General features: G+C 44.6%; 1 protein-coding gene across 1 annotated transcript in view; it reads right to left on the bottom strand.

Annotated features, from left to right (window-relative positions):
• The window catches only part of grid1a (glutamate receptor, ionotropic, delta 1a), a 438,916-nt gene that overhangs the window by 160,422 nt on the left and 258,279 nt on the right, over nt 1–20,215 (bottom strand). Inside the window, exon 3 of the mRNA XM_056291925.1 lies at nt 12,753–13,037. Within this exon, the coding sequence (XP_056147900.1) occupies nt 12,753–13,037 (285 nt within the window). The remainder of the gene's footprint in view (nt 1–12,752; nt 13,038–20,215) is intronic.

Below are 20,215 nucleotides of genomic sequence, written 5' to 3'. Positions count from 1 at the left end.
TTACCTGACACGTTGATTGGAAGTCTGTTCAACCTCACAAGCAAAATGTTACACTTAATTGAGACAAAGTGCACAAAAACAAATTTGCCTTGTTCAAAACTGAGAGTGAGTTCTTGCACATAAGAGGTTTAATGACTATCAAAATCTTTTCATTCTGATCCTCGACAAACTACCCGTTCAACAAAACCCTCGTCCCTCTCTTTCTTCCTCTCGTCGATTCTCCGCTGCTCAGCGGTCTTTACCACTCATTACACAGACTCTCCAGGACATATCCACTGTGTTTGTCTATATCCAGCCCCTGCCTGGGTTATAAAGGGACTCTGCATCAGGAACCACCTCCTCCTACTTTGGCGCTAAGGCTACTAAATCAATCTCACACCTTATTCCAGCCTAATTCCCTCCTCTTCTCATTCAGAGCCAGCCACCGCTGGGAGGCCAGAGACAGATGTGGCTGCTCTGCAGTCATTACTATAGCCAGGTAATCTCAGCTGGGGCTGCCAAGGAGCCTGCTAATGTTAAGCAGGATCAACCTGTCTTTTAAATTGGCTTGCACGCTTGCCTCAGTTGACTTTTACACCGGTCCTCATAATGATGAATAAAATGGTCATGCTTTTTTTTTGTAGCGCTCTTGCCCCCCCCCCGTCCCTTATAGGATCAATAAAGTCGCCTTGCTGTTTTATTACTGTGACAGTAGCTGTGCAAGGAAACCGCAGATGACTTTTGCAAAGTACTTTTTTTTAAGATGCTCACGCAGTATAAATTATAACTGATATCTTTTTCCCCAAGTCTTTAAAAAGTTTGTCCTTGTTTCCATTGAGGCAATAATACAGTTTTAGTCCATTTTTTTCCTTTCACATATTTTAGATTTAATGACTTGATTAGGGAAAGAATTACCGTTCAAGATTTTTCAAGTGTAGAGTCTAAGGCTCTATCAGAGCGAAACAGATGGGCACGTTGTACCGGATTTCAAGCAAAGCATAGCACGACTGATTCAGCTTATCCTCCATCGAGTGAATTGAGTCCATCATGAGCCACAATTGGCTCTTAAGGGAGCATTGCGAGAAAAAGGGGAAAGCATGCCCTGGACCATGGCCCGGTCACGGCCGAGCACAGAACATATGAACACATCTGCTAAGTGTTACACTCATGGTGGGTTTAGTCCTCCAATCACAAGCCGTATATATGAAAACGTGCCTATATATGCCCCTGCTCATTGGTGTATGTGTGGGGAATGCGCCAAAACGCCGACTGAAGTGGGAAACGTCTTCTGTCAGGAAATAAAGGTTACGTAGCTAGTAAAATGTTATCCTGCTGTCGCCCAATGACTGTATAGTATCTCCCTGCATTGTCGGTTATTTTTATGCTGGAGTACATTAAATGCACATAATACCACTCAAGTAGACCGTTTTGTGAGAACGTGTACATATATTTACCAAGAGGACCATAGTCTGACAGGATTTTGGCTTGGAATATCTTCGCTTGAGCATAACAGCTTTTGGTATTATATATATCATGGTTGATTGCTTATTACTTGGGGGGAAAAAAGTGGGTTTGGGGGATGGCGACAGTTATCATTGGTGGTTGTAAAAATAACGCTGCAATTTGAGCGGATATGGTTGAAGTAAAGGCATGCAATCTGGCTGCTCGGTGCATGGCTGTATTGCTTTGAGGAAATCGCCGTTAGCTCCCTAAATAACTTCAGTTTCATTGTATGCGCCCATTGTCTGCACTGAAACTGTATTCTCAAGCCATTTGGTCCAATTATCAATACAAGACAAACAAAAATGTAGCCTAATTTCAAATGTTTACTTGAGGTTGTACGATGACAAATGGAGCTAGATACCATTAACTAATAATAATAATTCCTGAACGTACGTTTGACGCCCCTGATGCAGTGGAGGAGATTTGGTTTCTATAATACACTTTCAAACACCTGGATATAGTCCCTCACCCCGTCACACCTGTATGGGCACATAAAGCTTTCTCACAGGTTAACATTCAGCGCCCAGTGTCTTTTCTTATCCACACCCCTTCACGGTGGCTTACGATGAGATGGCTTTCCACACAGGGGCCTTTATTTGGCAGAGTTGACAGGACACACAGAACTCCTTTATCAACACCCTGTCACTCAAGGTCTTATCTAAGGTCCAGTATGTTAACTGCTGATGATGGCTCCGTAATGTGTTTTTGACACCACATGCCAGGGATGTCAGTGAACTCAGGCATTTTAATTACTGGAGCGTCAGTGAGCTGCAGCTGCCAACCCGGGTCACTTAATACAGCTGCTCATCTGAGAAACAGTCGTCTCTGTGACTCCTACACACGTTTCAGTCTTATTTTCTGCATAATGTGCATTTTACGTTGAGCTCTTTGGTCATGGTTGCTCACTCAAGAGTATTCGTTAAGCAACCACTACATACAGCATGCTTTTTCTCACAAGAGTAAACAAATGTGACCCTGTGGATCGCTTTCTTTGGTAGTAATAATATATTTTTGTTAGTCATCTCAGTGGCGAGGTACAGCAAAACCAGCTTATTTTATCATTGTTTGTCTGCTGCCTCACTGAAAGTGTCACAATGTCTACCAGTCCATCTAAATTCACGACCTCAGCCGTATTTTTTTTTCTTTCTTTACTAGATCACCAGTTGTTGCCGGATCATACCATCTCCCCCGTCTTTTCAGATTCTGTCTCTCTTTCCGGCCTGGCCGTCACACCACTCCCCTCTCCTCCTGGTTTCCTCACCCGTCTCCTCTCCTGCAGCTCATTCCCCCCAATCAGCCCACACTACTGATACCGGTACCTTCTCACCAGTCACCTGCCAGATAGTCTAGTGTTGTGTTGTGCCGCCTAGCTATCCGGTGTTAAGTGTTATGTTTGTGATCATTCTGCCTGACCTGCCCGTGTTTGACTCTGCCGCCCGATCTCTGGGCTCCGTTTCTCCTGCCTGCCCCCTCGTCGCCTCTGGTCGCCTGCTCTGAACTCACACCACAGTAACCTGAACCGTTTATGAACCTGGTAGTTCCCCGTCTGCCTGCCTCCCGTCTGTTTTTGTTGCCCATTGAACCGATTTTCCGTCATACTGACCTATGCTTGTCTTTTGACCAAAGTAAACAGTTTTGTGACCCAAACTTGCCTGCTTTTGACTCCTGCATCTGGCTTCTTATCTGCCAGTCCCTCCTAAACCATTACAAAATCACTTGTATTGACTCATACATACCTGCAGGTGGTAGGTATTATGAAATTACATCCTTTCTCGTTTTCTTTTGATTTCCCCCCCTTTTTTTCTCCCCCAATTGCATCCGTCCAATTATCCCACTCTTTCGAGCCATCCCGGTGGTCGCTCCACCCCCTCTGCCGATCCGGGGAGGGCTGCAGACTACCACATGCCTCCTTCAATACATGTGGCATCACCAGCCGCTTCTTTTCACCTGACAGTGAGGAGTTTCACCAGGAGGACGTAGCGCGTGAGAGGATCATGCTATTCCCCTCAGTTCCCCCTCCTCCCCCGAACAGGCGCCCCAACTGACCAGAGGAGGTAAGTGCAGCGACCAGGACACATACCCACATCTGGCTTCCCACCCACAGACGGCCAATTATGTCTGTAGGGACACCCAGACGTAACACAAGAATTAGAACCGGCAATCTCCGTGTTGGTAGGCAACGGAATAGACCGCCACGCCACCTGGACGCCCCCTACTACATCCTTTTTCGAGCTATATGTAAACTAGGAGCAATTGGGGGATGTGTGAACCATGGCAAGATGACACTCCATGAACATAACCTGAACTCCTGTGCTGTGAATAGATTTATATCCTCTCATTTCCATCTTCTGACTTTCTCTAACCTGACATCATGTGATCCATGGTCTTGAAGTATTGATGATGATGATGGTGAGAGAGGCGATGGGAGGAACATGTAAGAGGACTAGAGCAGACCCACACTGAGTTGTTAGCGGTGTGATTTGATGCAATTACTGACTGCAGGAATAAAGAGACCTAGCCTTGTAGAGCTCCTAGCACATGACACATCTCATTATATAAACAATATTAGCTGGCATAGATTTGTCACTCTTCATCGTATTCAAAGTGGCCCATTTAGCGAGCCGCAACAGCTCCCTCTCCCCACTCACACAGGAAGTTTAAATTCACCACCCCAGAGTGTCTTGAACACTTACTGCCAGCACAGCTTTGTGTTCGGGGCTTTTCTCCGGGCCATGGTGTAGGTCATGGCAGTACCGCTTTGAGGCACGGTCTGTGGGTTATTTTGACTTCTCTGTGATGAGGATCCTAATTAGCTTCTACATTTGTTTAATTACGCGAGTACTGCATTAAACAGTGTAACACAAGACCAAATGTCAGTGGTACTGACTTCATAATGCCTGCTTAGGTAGATTTAAAGTGACATGAATGAATGAAAGTCACTTTATTTGTCATTGTATACTTACAATGAATTTGCTCTCTGCACTTAACCCATCCTATTGTATAGGAGCAGTGGGCAGCTGCAGCGCCCAGGGACCAACTCCACTTCTTCTTTCCATTGCCTTGCTCAGAGGTACAGGCAGGAGTATTAACCCTATCATGCATGTCTTTTTGATGGTGGGAGAAAACCGGAGCACCCGGAGAAACCCACACAGACACGGGGAGAACACGCAAACTCCACACAGAAAGGACCTGGGACCGCCTGGGGTTTGAGCCCAGGAGCGTTCTGCTGTAAGGCAACAGTGCTAACCACTGAGCCACTGTAAATTCTTGTTAGAATTGGTAGTCCTATCTCCCTTTTTCTGACCAGTGGTGTCCAGTTAAACTTGCTTCGATGTCTTAAACATACTGTAGGTCTGACGTAGTCTACATTCCCAAGTGGTAGTGAGTGATTAGTCATATGAAGTCTTCCTTAAAGGGCTTGCAAATGCTGTAGTCCACTTTGTTGTACTGTTCTGTTGCATCAGTAAAGACTTCTTTACATGCAGTTTGCAGAATGAACATGCATTGTATCATGCAAAACTAGAACAGCTAAAAACCAAGCAGCAACGGTTTGCAACGATTTCTATATTTCATTTTTACATCAAAGGGGGGAAAAATACTATTTCTCTAAAGTTGTTTGCTGTGCAATGCTTGAAGTTCAATCGATCCAAACCAATACTCGGAGTGTGCTTTCTACAGAGAGAGCCAGTATGAGAGGCCAATCCAAGGAGAGATCTCTGTAAATGTGAAAAAAGCCCCCACTATGTGTGAACAACAAACAACCTTAAAGCCCCTGAAAACTCAATTCCTTGTTCGGTTTCTGTCTATGACCTTTAGGGTCCTGCATAAACACACCGTTGACTACAAAAGGAAAAAACACATGCTGTAAGTTCAAATGAGAAACGTCAACATAACGTGTTCTCTGCTCTCCTGTCATTTGTTGAGCCGGCTGGGGGGGGGGCTGCATTGGATGTTTCTGGCAATCATGTCAGCTCATGTACCCGTCAGAATTAGGGAGACAGCTACGTCAGCTTCACCTTTCCCATGCGTCAGTGTGAAAGATCATTACCGACGCGTGTGTGATAAGAATTACATGTTATAAACTTGTTGAAGTTCGGCATAATATATTGTTGTTCTTTATATATCAAGTTTCTCTTGTACTCCCCATATTCAAACCTAGCATCTCTCACTTAGCACCTCCTAGTGGTGACGGTTGTGGTCAAGTGCATTACCGTGATAACACCTCTGTCCCTTGGGCTGGAGTTGAGCTGACAATCCATTACCACAACATCTATCTGTTCATTTTGAGTTGTGCCAAAAATATATGGGCCTGCAGCAGCTACCCTGAATTCGGAGGACTGGTGTGGTTTCTACACACTATAGCCAGAAAAGGGGGGTTACACATGCATACACTGGTGATAAATGTGCAAGCATTATACAACTCAAGGAACTTTACAAGCACAAAGTTATCAAAATTATATATAGAGAGGGGGCGTCAGGGTAGCATAGTGGTCTATTCCGTTGCCTACCAACACAGGGATCGTCGGTTCGAATTCCCGTGTTACCTCCGGCTTGGTTGGGCGTCTCTACAGACACAACCGGCCGTGTCTGCGGGTGGGAAGCCAGATGTGGGTATGTGTCCTGGTCGCTGCATTAGCACCTCCTCTGGGAGGTTGGGGCGCCTGTTTGGGGGGGGAATAACGTGATCCTCCCATGTGCTCCGTAAGTCTCCCTGGTGAAACTCCTCACTGTCAGGTGAAAAGAAGCGGCTGGCGACTCCACATCTATCGGAGGAGGCATGTGGTAGTTTGCAGCCCTCCCCACCCGGATTGGGAGAGGAGGTGGAGCAGCGACCGGGGCGGCTCAGAGTGTGGGGTGATTGGCCAGGTACAACTGGGGGAGAAAAGGGGGGGGGGGAGCTATAGAGAGATGAAACCCAACATGCAACTCGAAGTTATTGCTGTAACCAAGTGTTTCGGGTTTGGCACACTTCACAAAACGGACAATCAACCTGAGGGAGAGAAGGTATCACACTTCATTCCACTGCACACAACAACCATGAGAGACACACACCATCTCTGTCTATGTCAACCCCAAGGAAACGGAAAGAAAAACAGTGTGTGGAGGAACCTCGGCTGTTGCTCCACACCTTGACTATAAAATCACATTGCAGAAACTCGAGGATGTCTGTCGCATCATGTGTCTTAGCTATCTAATGTGAGCTTCGCCCCCTCGTATTTCTGCCAAGTCACTCGCTACTTGTTGACCGGCTGCTGCCATTGCTGGCTGAGCACCCCGCTGTATTTGATCACCGTGTCATTGGGTTGTGTGTTTATGTTGCCGGGGGGATGCCACACTAGCTTTGGTTGATGTTTCCCGAATCGCATACCTGTCCAAAGCAGGGAGAGTGGAATAAAACCTGAAGGGGGGTAGAAAGTATGCGGCCTGGCAGGTCTGCTTTATCGTACCCTCTATCTACTGTCCTGTATATCTTCTCATGGGATATACAGGCGCAGAATTGCACCCCCTGCTCTCTTCTGTGAGGTAAAGAGATTAGCCCGCAGTAGCAGAGTATTGCTTGTAGAATGTCAAAACAGCAATATACTCCCTTCATATTTCTCCCCGTTTCTCTGCCAAGTCTGTATCCAGCCCATGCTAAATCTCGAGCATTTGCCTTGCGTCAAATATGGGTCATAAAAGGTCTCGGCCATATGGTTTGCTTGATGGAAATAACGAAATGGGGACGGAGGATATCGTGGAGAATACATAAAACACAGCCTTCTCACTCCCCCACTCTCCGGTGCCACAAATCAGACATTTAAGTATTCCCTGGAACCGTGCTAAGTGAGACAGAAGCTATATAATTTATTCTTCCCCAAAGATTTTAACATCGCCTTTATATTTGAAAGTGTGTGTGTGTGTGTGTGTGTGTGTGTGTGTGTGTGTGTGTGTGTGTGTGTGTGTGTGTGTGTGTGTGTGTGTGTGTGTGTGTGTGTGTGTGTGTGCAGTGCTTAATTTGCGAATCAGAAGGTGCCGGAACGCGAAGGGCATATGAGAGCGGAGGAGTGACGAGGTGGGCGCAGGTCCCGGAAAGTGTACCGAACCCGGTGCTGAAAACAACATGCTGCGTACGCAACTGCCCACTTACCAAGCGGCGGGGCTTACAGGCCTCAATTTTAAATAATTGGCATGATGGCAATAATTTAAAAATGATTTTATTCCGCTCTGCACAACACATGCAAATGCCCACATCACCACATGCTTAACTTTGGGGCTTACCGCACTTGCAGTCAGGTCTAAAATGTACAGCGAGACAATGATACCTCACGGTTCACAATAAAGAATCACACAAAACCTACTAAAATGCTATTGTTATTCAAAGATTGGCACAGCAGCCCAATTAAACCAATTGAAACGGCGGCCTTTTAATAGACAAATGTATGCTTACCTCATCTAGCTGTCCAAAATACCTCACGCCACAGCCGTGGTCTGATTCTCCTCCTCCCTGTTTCGGGTCTCACTGCATATACAGTGCTGCTTGAAAGTATGTGAACCCCTTGAGCAGTTTAGATGTTTCTGTTGTTTTACCATGATTTTCTTATTCTATCATCACCAGTTTTTATGTATGAAATGTCAGATATATGTTTATCAGTTGCAGGTACTTGTTTAGTGGGACTTGTTTAAGTAGCCCAAAAACTACATGAAACATGGAATTAGTGTATGTGCAAAAGGAAGTGAACCCCCAGCTGCATTGGTTCAGTCAAGCAGGTAACAGACTCGGGTGAGACACATTTGGGTGCTTAATTAATCATTTAAGCAGACCAATGAAATGAGACATCTTTGGGAAAGGGTTTGGCCTGCACTAATTAAAAGAGAGAGGAAACCAACCAAACCACTGTGGTCCCATACAAATCAACAATGCCGAGAGCAAAGGAGATATCCGAGGACATGAAGAAGAGGGTAGTGATAGCCCATCAGTCTGGGGAGGGATATAAGACCATCTCCAAAAGATTCCAGCTCCATCCATCCACTGTAAGACAAATAATTTACAAATGGAGGGCCTTCAACATGACAGCAACTCTGCCTAGAAGTGGACGCCCATCAAAACTATCACCCAGAAGCACCAGAAAAATAATAAATCAGGTAAAGGCCAACCCACACATCACCTCTAGAGAGTTGCAGACCTCTCTGGTAGCATCTGGGACAAATGTGCATGCGTCTACAATCAGACGAAAATTGAATAGCCATGACATTCATGGGAGGGTTGCTAGAAGGAAGCCTCTGCTCTCAAAAAAGAACAAAGCTGCCCGTTTCAACTTTGCCAGAGAGCACTTGGACAAACCAGAGACCTTCTGGAAGTCCCTTCTCTGAACAGACGAGTCCAGAATAGAATTATTTGGTCACAATCAAAACCAACATGTTTGGAGAAAAGCCAACACTGCATATGAAGAAAAGAACCTCCTCCCAACAGTGAAGCATGGTGGTGGAAATGTGAAGGTCTGGGGCTGCTTTTCTGCTTCTGGACCTGGACGACTCCATATTATCCAAGGAACCATGAATTCTCCGGCATATCAACAAATTCTTGACCAGAATCTCCTGCCATCAGTCAGGGAGTTGAAGCTGGGACGAAAATGGATTATGCAACAAGACAATTTACCCAGAGCATTCCAGCAAAACTACAAAGGAATGGCTTCAGAGAAAGAGGATTCGTACTCTGGATTGGCTCAGTCAAAGTCCGGACCTTAATCCAATTGAAATGTTGTGGCGAGACCTGAAAAAGTTGGTACATACCAGATGTCCCTCCAACCTCTCTCAACTGGCTGAGTTCTGCAAGGAGGAGTGGGCAAAAATCCCCATAAGCAGATGTTAGAGACTGGTTAGTGGTTACAGAAGACGTTTGGTTGAAGTAATGGCTGCAAAAGGAGGAGCCACAAGCTACTAATACAAGGGTTCACATACTTTTGCACATGTTAAATTTTCAGTTTTTGTGAAATAAACTACCTTTGTTGAATTAAATAATGAAAATATATCTCTTTTGTGTGTGTGTCCATTATTTGGAAGGTGTGCTTTACAAATTGGGATTTGGATGTATGTGTAATAAGCTTATTTTAATGTTTTTTACAAAAACAGTGACCATGTCTGGAGGGTTCACAAACTTTCAAGCAGCACTGTATCTGCGGCAGTTCTATGTCCTTAGGCCACCCACGACCTTACGTAAGGGACCGGATTGAATTTGGCCGGGCGGGTGGGCAGGGGGGCGTCCAACAAGATCCAGAAAGAGTAAATTTGATATGGTGGATGTGTGCAGAGGCATGACTCGGGGTGCAAAATCAAGCTCATTTGAGAAAATCCATGCGCTCACTCAGCACTTGATGTAGGAACGCTATTGACAGCAACAAATAGCTCCTTCAGTTCATCAGGGATGTCTTTTCCATCTTAGTCTGGGTACCCTCTGTAGACCCGAATGACTGCATGCGGGCTGTCAATGTGAAAGCGCTGACACAGCGATTCAGCTTCAGTCTCTCCACACATAGCACTCGTGTCCTCGGGCCAGTGCGGTGTATAAAGCAAATTGCTTGAAAATTGGTCTGTGAATTAAAATATATGTTTTTCTTATTTTATTTTATGTTGTCATTTTGGTTTTTATACCCCAAGAGGTACCAGAACACAGGCAATCAGAAGCAGAGATCTGGGACAAATTAAGCCGTGTGCGTGTGTGTGTGTGTGTGTGTGTGTGTGTGTGTGTGTGTGTGTGTGTGTGTGTGTGTGTGTGTGTGTGTGTGTGTGTGTGTTTTTTCAGCACATGTTACCAACTACAAAATGCTGTAGAGCATATCAAGCCTGAGAATTAGAAAACCACACACAATTATAAGTTCAAGAGCGGCTTAATCTCCATTCCTTTCAAGTGTCAGCGTGTAACTTTAACGATATTTTAGGAACATTTGAGTTATTCTAATTTAAAGAGTTATTTGAAGAGGGTCATTACTCTGAATTTCGACATGTGCCTAAGATCAATTTGGCCCCATTTGTTCTACTACCATCTGCTAATACATAAGAAAAGATACTGTGATTATATATATATATACACACACACATTTCAGCCTTTTTCGGGTGGTGTGTGTGTCTTTCTTAAACTCAGGTGCTCTACCAGAGGTCTTGGAGTTTGAGGGTTCTGTGCAGTATCTTAGCTGTACCTAGGACTGCACTCTTCTGGACAGAGACCTCAGATGTTGTTCTTGGAATCTGCCGGAGCCACTTTCCCAGTTTGGGGGTCACAGCCCCTAGTGCTCCTATTATTACTAGTACTACTGTGGATTTCACCTTCCACATCTGATCTAGTTCTTCCCTCAGCCCTTGGTATTTCTCCAGCTTCTCATGCTGTTTCTCCAAGATGTTGCCGTCGCTCGGGATTGCTGCATGAATCACTACTGCTGTCTTCTGTTCCTTGTCGGCCACCACAATGTCTGGTTGGTTAGCCAGCACCTGCTTGTCAGTCAGGAACTTGAAGTCTCACAGGATCTTAGCTCTGCCATTCTCAACCACCTTTGGCGGTGTCTCCCATTTGGACTTGGGGGACTTCCAGTCTGCATTTAGTACAGATGTTCCTGTACACTATCCCAGCCACTTGGTTATGCCTTTCAGTGTACACTTTCCCAGCTAGCATTTTAAACCCTGCTACTAAGTCCTGGACTGTCTCAGGAGCATCTTTGCACAGCCTGCATCTTGGGTCTTGTCTGGTGTGGTAGACCCCTGCTTCAACTGATCTGGTCCCAAGTACCCGTTCCTGTGCTGCTATGATCGGAGCCTCTGTGCTGTCCTTCAGTCCAGCCTTTTCTAGCAGCTGGTAGGGTTTTTCAATATCAGCTACGTCTTCTATTTGTCAACGGCACATCCCATGGAGGGGCTTGATCTTCTGTGATACCTCCTCTTCTCCTTCTCCCTCTGAACTCCCTGTCTTCTGCTGCCTGAGGTACTCACTCAGCAGTTCATCCTGGGGGGGGGGGGGGGGGGGGCGCTTTCTGATGTACTCATGGATGTTCCTTGTTTCCTCCTGGGTAGTGACTCTGATACTCACTAACCCTCAGCCCCCATCTTTTCACTTACCATACAGTCTCAGGCTGCTGGATTTTGGGTGGAATCCTCCGTGTATACATGCACGCACACGCACACGCACACACACACACACACACACACACCGCTCAGCCAAAACATTACAACCATCTGACGCCACTGCCATCAGGGAATACCATTGCCATGAAGGGGTTTACTTGGTCTGCAACAACGTTTAGGTAGGTGGTACATGTCAAAGTAACATCCACATGAATGCCGGGACACAAGGTTTCCCAGCAGAACACTGCCCAGAGCATCACACTGTCTCCACCACCTTGTCTTCTTCCCATAGTGCATCCTGGTGCCATCTCTTTCCCAGGTAAACAACACACATGAACCCGGCTGTCCACATAATGTAAAAGAAGACGTGATTCATCAGACCAGGCTACCTTCCCCCATTGCTCCATGGTCCAGTTCTGACACTCACGTGCCCATTATTATAGGCACTTTCGGCACTGAACAGAGGTCATTATGGGCACTCTGACCGGTCTGTGTCTATGCAGCACCATATACAGCAAGCTGTGATGCACTGTGTGTTCTGACACCTGTCTATCACAGCCAGCACTAACTTTTTCACCAATTTGACCTCGAGTAGCTCGCTGTTCTGTGGGATCAGACCAGACGGGCTAGCCTTCGCTCCCCACGCACATCGATAATACTTGGGCGCCCATGACCCTGTGGCCGGTTCACCAGTTGTCCATCCTTGGACCTGTTTTTGTTGGTACGGACCACTGCATACCTGGAACACCCCACAAAACCTGCCGTTTTGGAGATACTCTGACCCAGTTGTCTAGCCATCACAATTTGGCGCTTGTCAAAGTCGCTGAGATCCTTACACTTGCCCATTTTTCCTGCTTCCAACACATCAACTTCAAGAACTGTTCACTTGCTGCCTAATATACCCCACCCCTTGATAGGTTGCACTGTAATGAGATAATCAATGTTATTCACTTACCTGTCAGTGGTCTTAATGTTTTAGCTGATCGGTGTAAATATAAGATTGTGCAAGTTGTAAATATTGATAGTATTGACAAATATTGATTGTCTGGATTCATGCTATATCATCTCTACCACTTAAGTTCCTACCTGAAGAATTACTCAATAATATTTTGTCAGTCTTTTTGACCAACTACTGGCCAAGCCTACCCAGACTCAAATCTCCATCATTTTCCCCAACTCACCATAGTCGCTCTCATAGAAGACTATGAACTTCTGCCAGTACAGTTCCGAGACCAGAGTGAGCAGGACGTCGTTGATCCTAACGGGCGGCCGGGCGGCCAAGGTGTAGCTCTCCCCATCTGGGCTTGGGTTGAGGTGGCAGGCGGTGCGGGGCGTCCCATCGGCGTTCCTCTGAATGAAAAGGTGGGGGATGTGCATGGCATCTGTCAGGGACTGCAGCGCGCTGGCGGCTGCACAGCCTGTGGACGTGACCAGCGCCAAGATCCCCTGGTTCATCAATTCGCAGGCTTGATGATCAAAGCAGGAAGAGGAGGCGATACGGGAAGGAGGAGGGTGGAAGAGGAAAGAGAGAATGAAATGAAGGAGAAAGGGGCGATAACAGGGAGGGCGTTGGCGGAAAAAGTATGATTGTTATAGAAGCCGGGCAGGATGAAAGAAATAAGAGAAAAAGAGAACAACAGAATGGAGGAGTAAAAACAATGTGAGAAACAGAGGAAATGGGGGTGGGGGTTAGGGGAAGAGAAAAAGAGAAATCAAACATGGTAAGTTTTTCTTTTCAGCACAAATCAAAATGCAATCAAATGGTGCAACATCAGTGGTACATCTCTGAGTATGTTTTATCATACCAACGCCTACAGTGAAATGGGCCTCAGAACAAACATGGTTCTCCAGCTGTCCTACTTCGGGGTAAGATCTACCCTCTATTAGGAAAAAGAGATGACAGACAGGGGGGGGGGGGGGTTCTCACTGATGCTATATCATGATACAGATAGGAGAGGTGCAGCGGGTTGGTATGCTCTAATGAAAATAAAGGGTCATAGCAAAAGTATGACTTGGAAAAGCAAAAGGAAATGGAAAACCAATGGCACCTGATTAGTCACATAGGATCTGTTAGCAATCTGCAATATCCTTACAACAGGATAACGCAGGATACCACGAGTCCTGAGTGTCATATAGCTAAAGATCATTTTCTCTCCATCTTACTCTCATCCTCTCATACCTGAAATCTCTCGCTTTCTGTCTTAAATTTCTCCCTTGTTCTTCAAGCACACAGAGTAGATTAAGGAACAGACATTTAGAGGAGTTTCTAACAGCTATCTGTGTTGCCCCCCCGGGCACTTTTATTCATGCACGCATTTTCGGTAGAAGAAAATATTTCCTACTTTAAATCTTTCTGAAAATGTTGACATATCTGCTGGGGTGCAAGCACAGAATCTCATTTGAAGATTTGCATGCTGTCTTCTAAAACCACTCGTAGCTCAAATAATCAGTTGTTTAAATCATTCATTTGCAGGACTCAGTGGGTAAAGGTTGGATTTCCTCAAATCAGCTTGTTAATGTGCGAAACCATATGTGGTGTTCATTTGTAATGAATGAATGAAAGCCACTTTATTTGGCATGGTATTCTAACAATCAATTTGTCTTCCGCATTTAACCCATTTAACCCATCCATTTAACCAATGCAGTGGGCAGCTGCGGTGGCCGGGGACCAACTCCAGTTCTTCTCTCCAGGGGCACAGACAGGAGTATCATGGTGGGAGGAAACCCATGCAGACACGGGGAGAACATGCAAACTCCACACAGAAAGGACCTGGGACAGCCTGGGGTTCAAACCCAGGACCTTCTTGGTGTGAGGCAACAGCGCTAACCACTGGACCACTGTGCTGCCCAGGTCATTTTGTATTTATAACAGGTATTATGAACAGGTAGCCATGCTTCAGAGATGACGCATGCCCCAACTCCAAGATTACTGCGGCTTCATTATTAGGCACCAGGAAATTGTGTTATGTTCTGCAAATACAATTTATGTAACACAGCTGACTTGCTATTACTGCCTATATACTTAATCTACAAATCTTCTTCTACAGTATACAACTTTACTTTGTAAAGGTAATGAAGTTGGGTAAATATTTCCTGTGCAAGCAAATTAAGTTGGATATGAAGACCTTTTGCTTGTCAAGATAGAAAGGCTCTCCAATTTCAAATTCTCTGCCAAACAACCAGATTAAAACCAGCTGCATATTGCATAACAAGCCTGTGCAATTATTGCGAGACAAATACTCAGCCTGAATTAATGTAGGTTTTTTTTTTTTTTGTCTCTCTACCAGAAACCATAGTTTACAATTTCTCACCAGTCTTTGCTCAAGAATGTATCTCCAACCTGTTCCAATTGGTGTAGCCATGCTCTTTACTATGAAACGTCTAAGTCAAGCAAATTCTTATCATCTACCAGCTTAAACGATGTTAAAAGAGAAATAGGGTATTTGCAAGCATTAAGGAGATGGATGTGCTCTGAAGCAAAACAGTTTAAATAACGAATACTGAATGTGCCTTTTATGTTAAAGTCTATCCTTGTTATGAGAGGCATAATGATAATCCGCTGCGAGGATTGCCTAATTTTGCATATGACATGGGGCAACACACAGCAAACACTGCCTTTAAAATTCAGTCGATATTTCTTGCACAGCAGGGCTCTTATCATTCAGGCATAAATAGCTGAGCATATTGTACAAAACACCAATTAAATGTTCTTTCAGTGCAGTTTGTAATACAACCCAATTAGGTAGTCTCTATTTTAACATATGCCAACATCTAGAACAACGGCACAGTCTGAGACGATAGTATTATGGTATAATCCTTATTGTCAATCACAGTGAGGCACAAAACCAGGTGCAGGAAATGGGAACATGCAATCAACATACACTGTCATGACATCAACTTGAGAGAAGAGAGGCTCTATCTAGTATCAATCTATCTATCTATCTATCTATCTATCTATCTATCTATCTATCTATCTATCTATCTATCTATCTATCTATCTATCTATCTATCTATCTATCTATCTATCTATCTATCTATCTATCTATCTATCCATCCATCCATCTAGCTATCTATCTTTGAGATACCATAGCTCTGAAGGGGGTCAAAGGAAAGAGGAAAGGGCATTAGAGAGTAGCTTTGGCAGCACTGATGATGAGGAAATGATGCAGGATGTCTGAGATGGAGGGATTAAGAGGAGCGGGAGGAGGAAGAGAATGGGGTGTTCTGTGATCGCAGTCATACTGGTAAAGCAGTTTGAATGTGCTAGTGTTAGCAGTATGTGTGTTTTCCTGAGAGGCAGGACTATTAAAGTGACAAATGACAAATTCATCCGCAGACTCTGCACAGGACTACATTAAGACACTGTAAATCAAGAGCAGTGGGGCAACTAAATAACATAAGGGGGACACGAGAGAGGGTACGAATGATAGAGGGTATATATTTAAATACACACACACACACACACACACACACACACACACAAATACAGGAGGGCAACGTGAGTGAGTGAGTGAGTGAGTGAGTGAGTGAGTGAGTGAGTGAGTGAGTGAGTGAGTGAGTGAGTGAGTGAGTGAGTGAGTGAGTGAGTGAGTGAGTGAGGGGGAAGGGGAAAAAAAGGATGAAGAAAAGGATTTGTTGCTTTTTGCGTGAACGCTCAGTAAAGTGAGGGAGAAAATGTTTCCTTCAGAGCAGGGCAATGAAGTAGAGAGTGCAAAAGAGAGATACAGATAGATGGACAGAGATAGGGATGGATAGAAACTGTGAAAGCCAGAGAAAGAGACAGAGAGCGAGGCAAACGCTACGATGCGCAAACAAGATCCTCACCAGCTTTTCCCGGGTGTAACATGACACTGAGGCTCTGCTTAGCAGGATTGGGATGTTTGATGTGATTGTAACCACATTTAAGGAGGCTATGTGTAATTTCCCAGCTATTCTGAATCATAATATGTCTTGTGAATATCAGTAGGGGGTGCTGAGTGGTAATGATTGGAACAAAGCGCAGCCTGCCAAGTCCCCAGATATCTGCAGTCGAAAACACTGGAGCCGGCACTTGCTGAGCTTTTTTTTTTTTACTATTATTATTATTATTATTTGCTGTCTGATGGCACAAGTCCCAAAATATTTGGTTCATAAGCACGGTCCATAGAGAAATATCACAGGCATAATTTAGATCTACTGAAGGCTTTTGAAAATGGCAGTCGTCAGCAAACATGTGGTGCACCAGTGCTTGCTAGGTTTATCTATTTTGATTTGTTGTTTTTATCCTCACTGTTGAACCACAGAGGACAGCGCTCAGGTAAACTTTTAACCCACGCCTCTCTGAAACTCAACGGCAACACCGCAGCAGGGTCATGTTGATTCAAACAGTACTTGTTGCATCGAATATTAAAGGGTAAATTCGCCGATTTCAAACCTTGTGTCTCTATCTGCGACAGGGTTAGCACACGAAAAAACACCTGCAGGTGGTCCCGATCGTTTCTGCGTCTCTGGAGTTGCAGTGAGGCCGAGTTTTTTCCCCCAAAGTGACGTATCGTGACGTCATTTGGCAGCCGGATAAACTACAGCCTAGCAGCGTTTCTAATCCAGGGGTTCCCAAACTTTTCCATGCCAAGGCCCCCCAATTAGCATTAGCTTCTGGCCGGGGCCCCCCCTTTTTGCAAGATGTCTTTAAAAACCCATTGACAATACTACGGCAAATGTTAAAAAGAAGAAGAAAAAAAAACTTTTGTTAATGCAATAATGACATTTATACTTAAAATTTTAATCCTACCATTATATTGAATATTTCTGTTTTCCATTATAAGCATTTTTTGTTATAGAATATATTTGATCATAATGTACATAATAATTAAATTTATTTTTCAAAAAAAAAATTTTTTTTAAGCATTTTCCCTCATCTTCCCTCCAATTTGCTGAGGCCCTCTTGGCGTTCCCTGGCGTCCCCCTACGGGACCGCGGCCCCCACTTTGAAAACCACTGTTCTAATCTACTCTAAAAAGCAATGTTCAAAAACACATCCTCATCCTCTCGGATAAGCTACATTTCCGATGGTAGAAATCACGCCCCAAATCACTAGCACGGAAGATTTTATGGACGACGATAGACGCTTGCTCGCAATGCATTCTGGTACGTGTAGGCGCTATGGGAAAGACTGAGCAGGAGAACGCTAATTTCTCCGTCAATATGGTACATAGTGAGGACTTCATTGCCTCAATCATCTGCATTACTCATCAGTACTGGTTGTACATACACAAAACCATCGGTGAATTGTCCCTTTAAACTCATTCTGATGGATTCAGAAATGTATCTTGAATACGCCAAAGACACAGCAAGGCTACAGATGATGTTCACTACAATGAATTAAAAGGACAATTCAAACATGCACAGAGACTGACGGTTATAAGTCTAACAAAATCTCTTTTCATCTTTTGTAAGAAGTGACATTATTAAAAACCCAGCTTCAAAATTATAAGGAAAAACAACTCAATGGTGATTTCTAAAACTGTGACATCAATGCAGCCAGGATTTTGTTTTATTTTTTTAAAGAACATCTTTTCATCGGTGAAGCCACCAAGCATTCTCAGGGCCCAGTTGCGATTCTCAGTATTCACTCACACGTAGCAAAGCCGCAGGCGACGCAAGGCAAAACAATTTACAGAAGACTCCCTCCTTAATCATCGTCAGGCTTTATGCAACTACTCAGTGTAAATAAATGGCTGGTTAATGTCCAGGCTGAAGGCTGGTATACCAAAGGTTTGTCTGTTTATTTATTTTGTTTGCTATACTCACTTCAAGTCCCTTTACAGAATTTTAAAAACGGAGTCGTTGTAGGATGGGTTTTGGTTTTCTCCCTCAGGGTTAACAGCAACATCCTAGCTGCATGCTTGAAATATACCGTCATCCCAAACCACAGCTTTGTCACTCCACCATTCTACCAGCTCGTGAATGCGATGCATGCAGGTCCCTATTGACTCATAAAGATGCTGGACCACACTCACCTTCTCAGATTCATGCGTTCACACGCAAGCTCATTTACGAACCCTTGTCTCCACACACACACACACACACACACACACACACACACATGCATGCACGCACGTATACGTGCACAGAGTGCCCTAAATCCACATCCATCTCAGTGAACTGTGTCGAAAGTGTGTCTGTGTCTATTTTGACCACATAATGGCGGCCCAAGGCCATTAAACTGCAGACGATCCGCAGACAAGAAGAAGAGAGGAGGGCTGTGTAGTCATTGGCAGGGACGATAATGACAGAGTAATGACTCCTAAATGTTTCCCCCAAAGTGGAAGGAAGCTATCACTCATCTCCTGCTGGCTATCTAATACCTAACGTCAGCTCAGCTGCTGTGTCACACCCAGGCCTCACTGGAAGAGCCTTTTCTGCTTGGGTAATAATGTATTTATAGCTATACTGTAGTCCTGTGCTATTATGCCTCCACAGTGTTTCATGGATCAGTGGGTGGATTGATATAACAATACATGCATGGACGAATAAATATATGATATGAAGAGATATCTGTGCGGACGGCAGAAATTGATAGGTGGAAATAATTCTAGGTTTTCTAAGACGTCACATGTCCAGTGTAACTGAACAATAGTGAGCGACAGCTGTTTTCTCCGGTAACAGAGATAGACCAATCTCGCAAGGCCTTTGTGGTGACGCGGCCGCTCGCCTCTCTGTGGTGACACGGATGATGGATGGCTGACAAATCCAGCGGAGGTGAATGAACTTTCAAATGCACCTAATCAACACTTTGCATATCATTAGCAGCTGACATAATTACCAGCACGATGGGCTCGTGCATTTTCTCCTTCAAAACGAGAGACAAAAGAGGGGAAGGGGGGGATTTGCTGGTGCGTTATAAGCCGAATAAGCCTCGTGTTCCAACACTCGTAGGTGAAACCGTTAAGACGGCATCTGCCACATGTATTAAGGACAGCATACACACCACGTTTTGTTTTTTTTTTTTTCGTTTCCATTTTTTTATTTCCCTAAACAAAGTGCTCTCCTGCAGATGTCCTCACTAAATCAGGCCGGTTTGTTTCTGCTTGGACTGACTCGGGAGAGGAGAAATTATTATCAATGCAGCAGGCCAAGAGGCGAGACTATATCCCTTTCTGCCAAAAAATCTATTTGGCATGAGAAGAGGAGATCATCAATATTTTGCCCACGTTTACCATCGTAATACAGTGGAATGAAACAAACCACTTCACCTCAAGATCGGATAAATTGGGACTGTCTCAGTGATTTCACAGTCTAAATAAGACAGTCTCATTTAGTCGTCTCTGACTCAGAGCACGGGGATTCAAAGGGAGAGTACTACTGAGATAACCACTGCAGTGCTCCTCCAAACCCCCCCGAGACTACAACAGTGATTTAGGGCTACACAAATAAACTTGACTTGACTGTTGACATGGTTTCTACCCTGCAGTGGAAATGGGAGTAGCTCCGATCTGATGCACGCAGCTCGTAATGCATAATCCCGATTGAAATAGTAACTTTATCTTAACTGTGTTAATCAGAGAGGGCTTTTTTTCCCCCTGCTGTTCATTATTATCATTATTGTGGGTCGTGTCATCTTCTGGATGACTTGAGGAAGGAAGAGTTTAAATACAATCAAAAA

This window comes from Lampris incognitus, chromosome 13 (genome assembly GCF_029633865.1).
Source record: "Lampris incognitus isolate fLamInc1 chromosome 13, fLamInc1.hap2, whole genome shotgun sequence".
NCBI lineage: Eukaryota > Metazoa > Chordata > Actinopteri > Lampriformes > Lampridae > Lampris > Lampris incognitus.
Note: the sequence above shows the minus strand (reverse complement) of the source record. Positions and strands in the feature narration are given on the sequence as shown.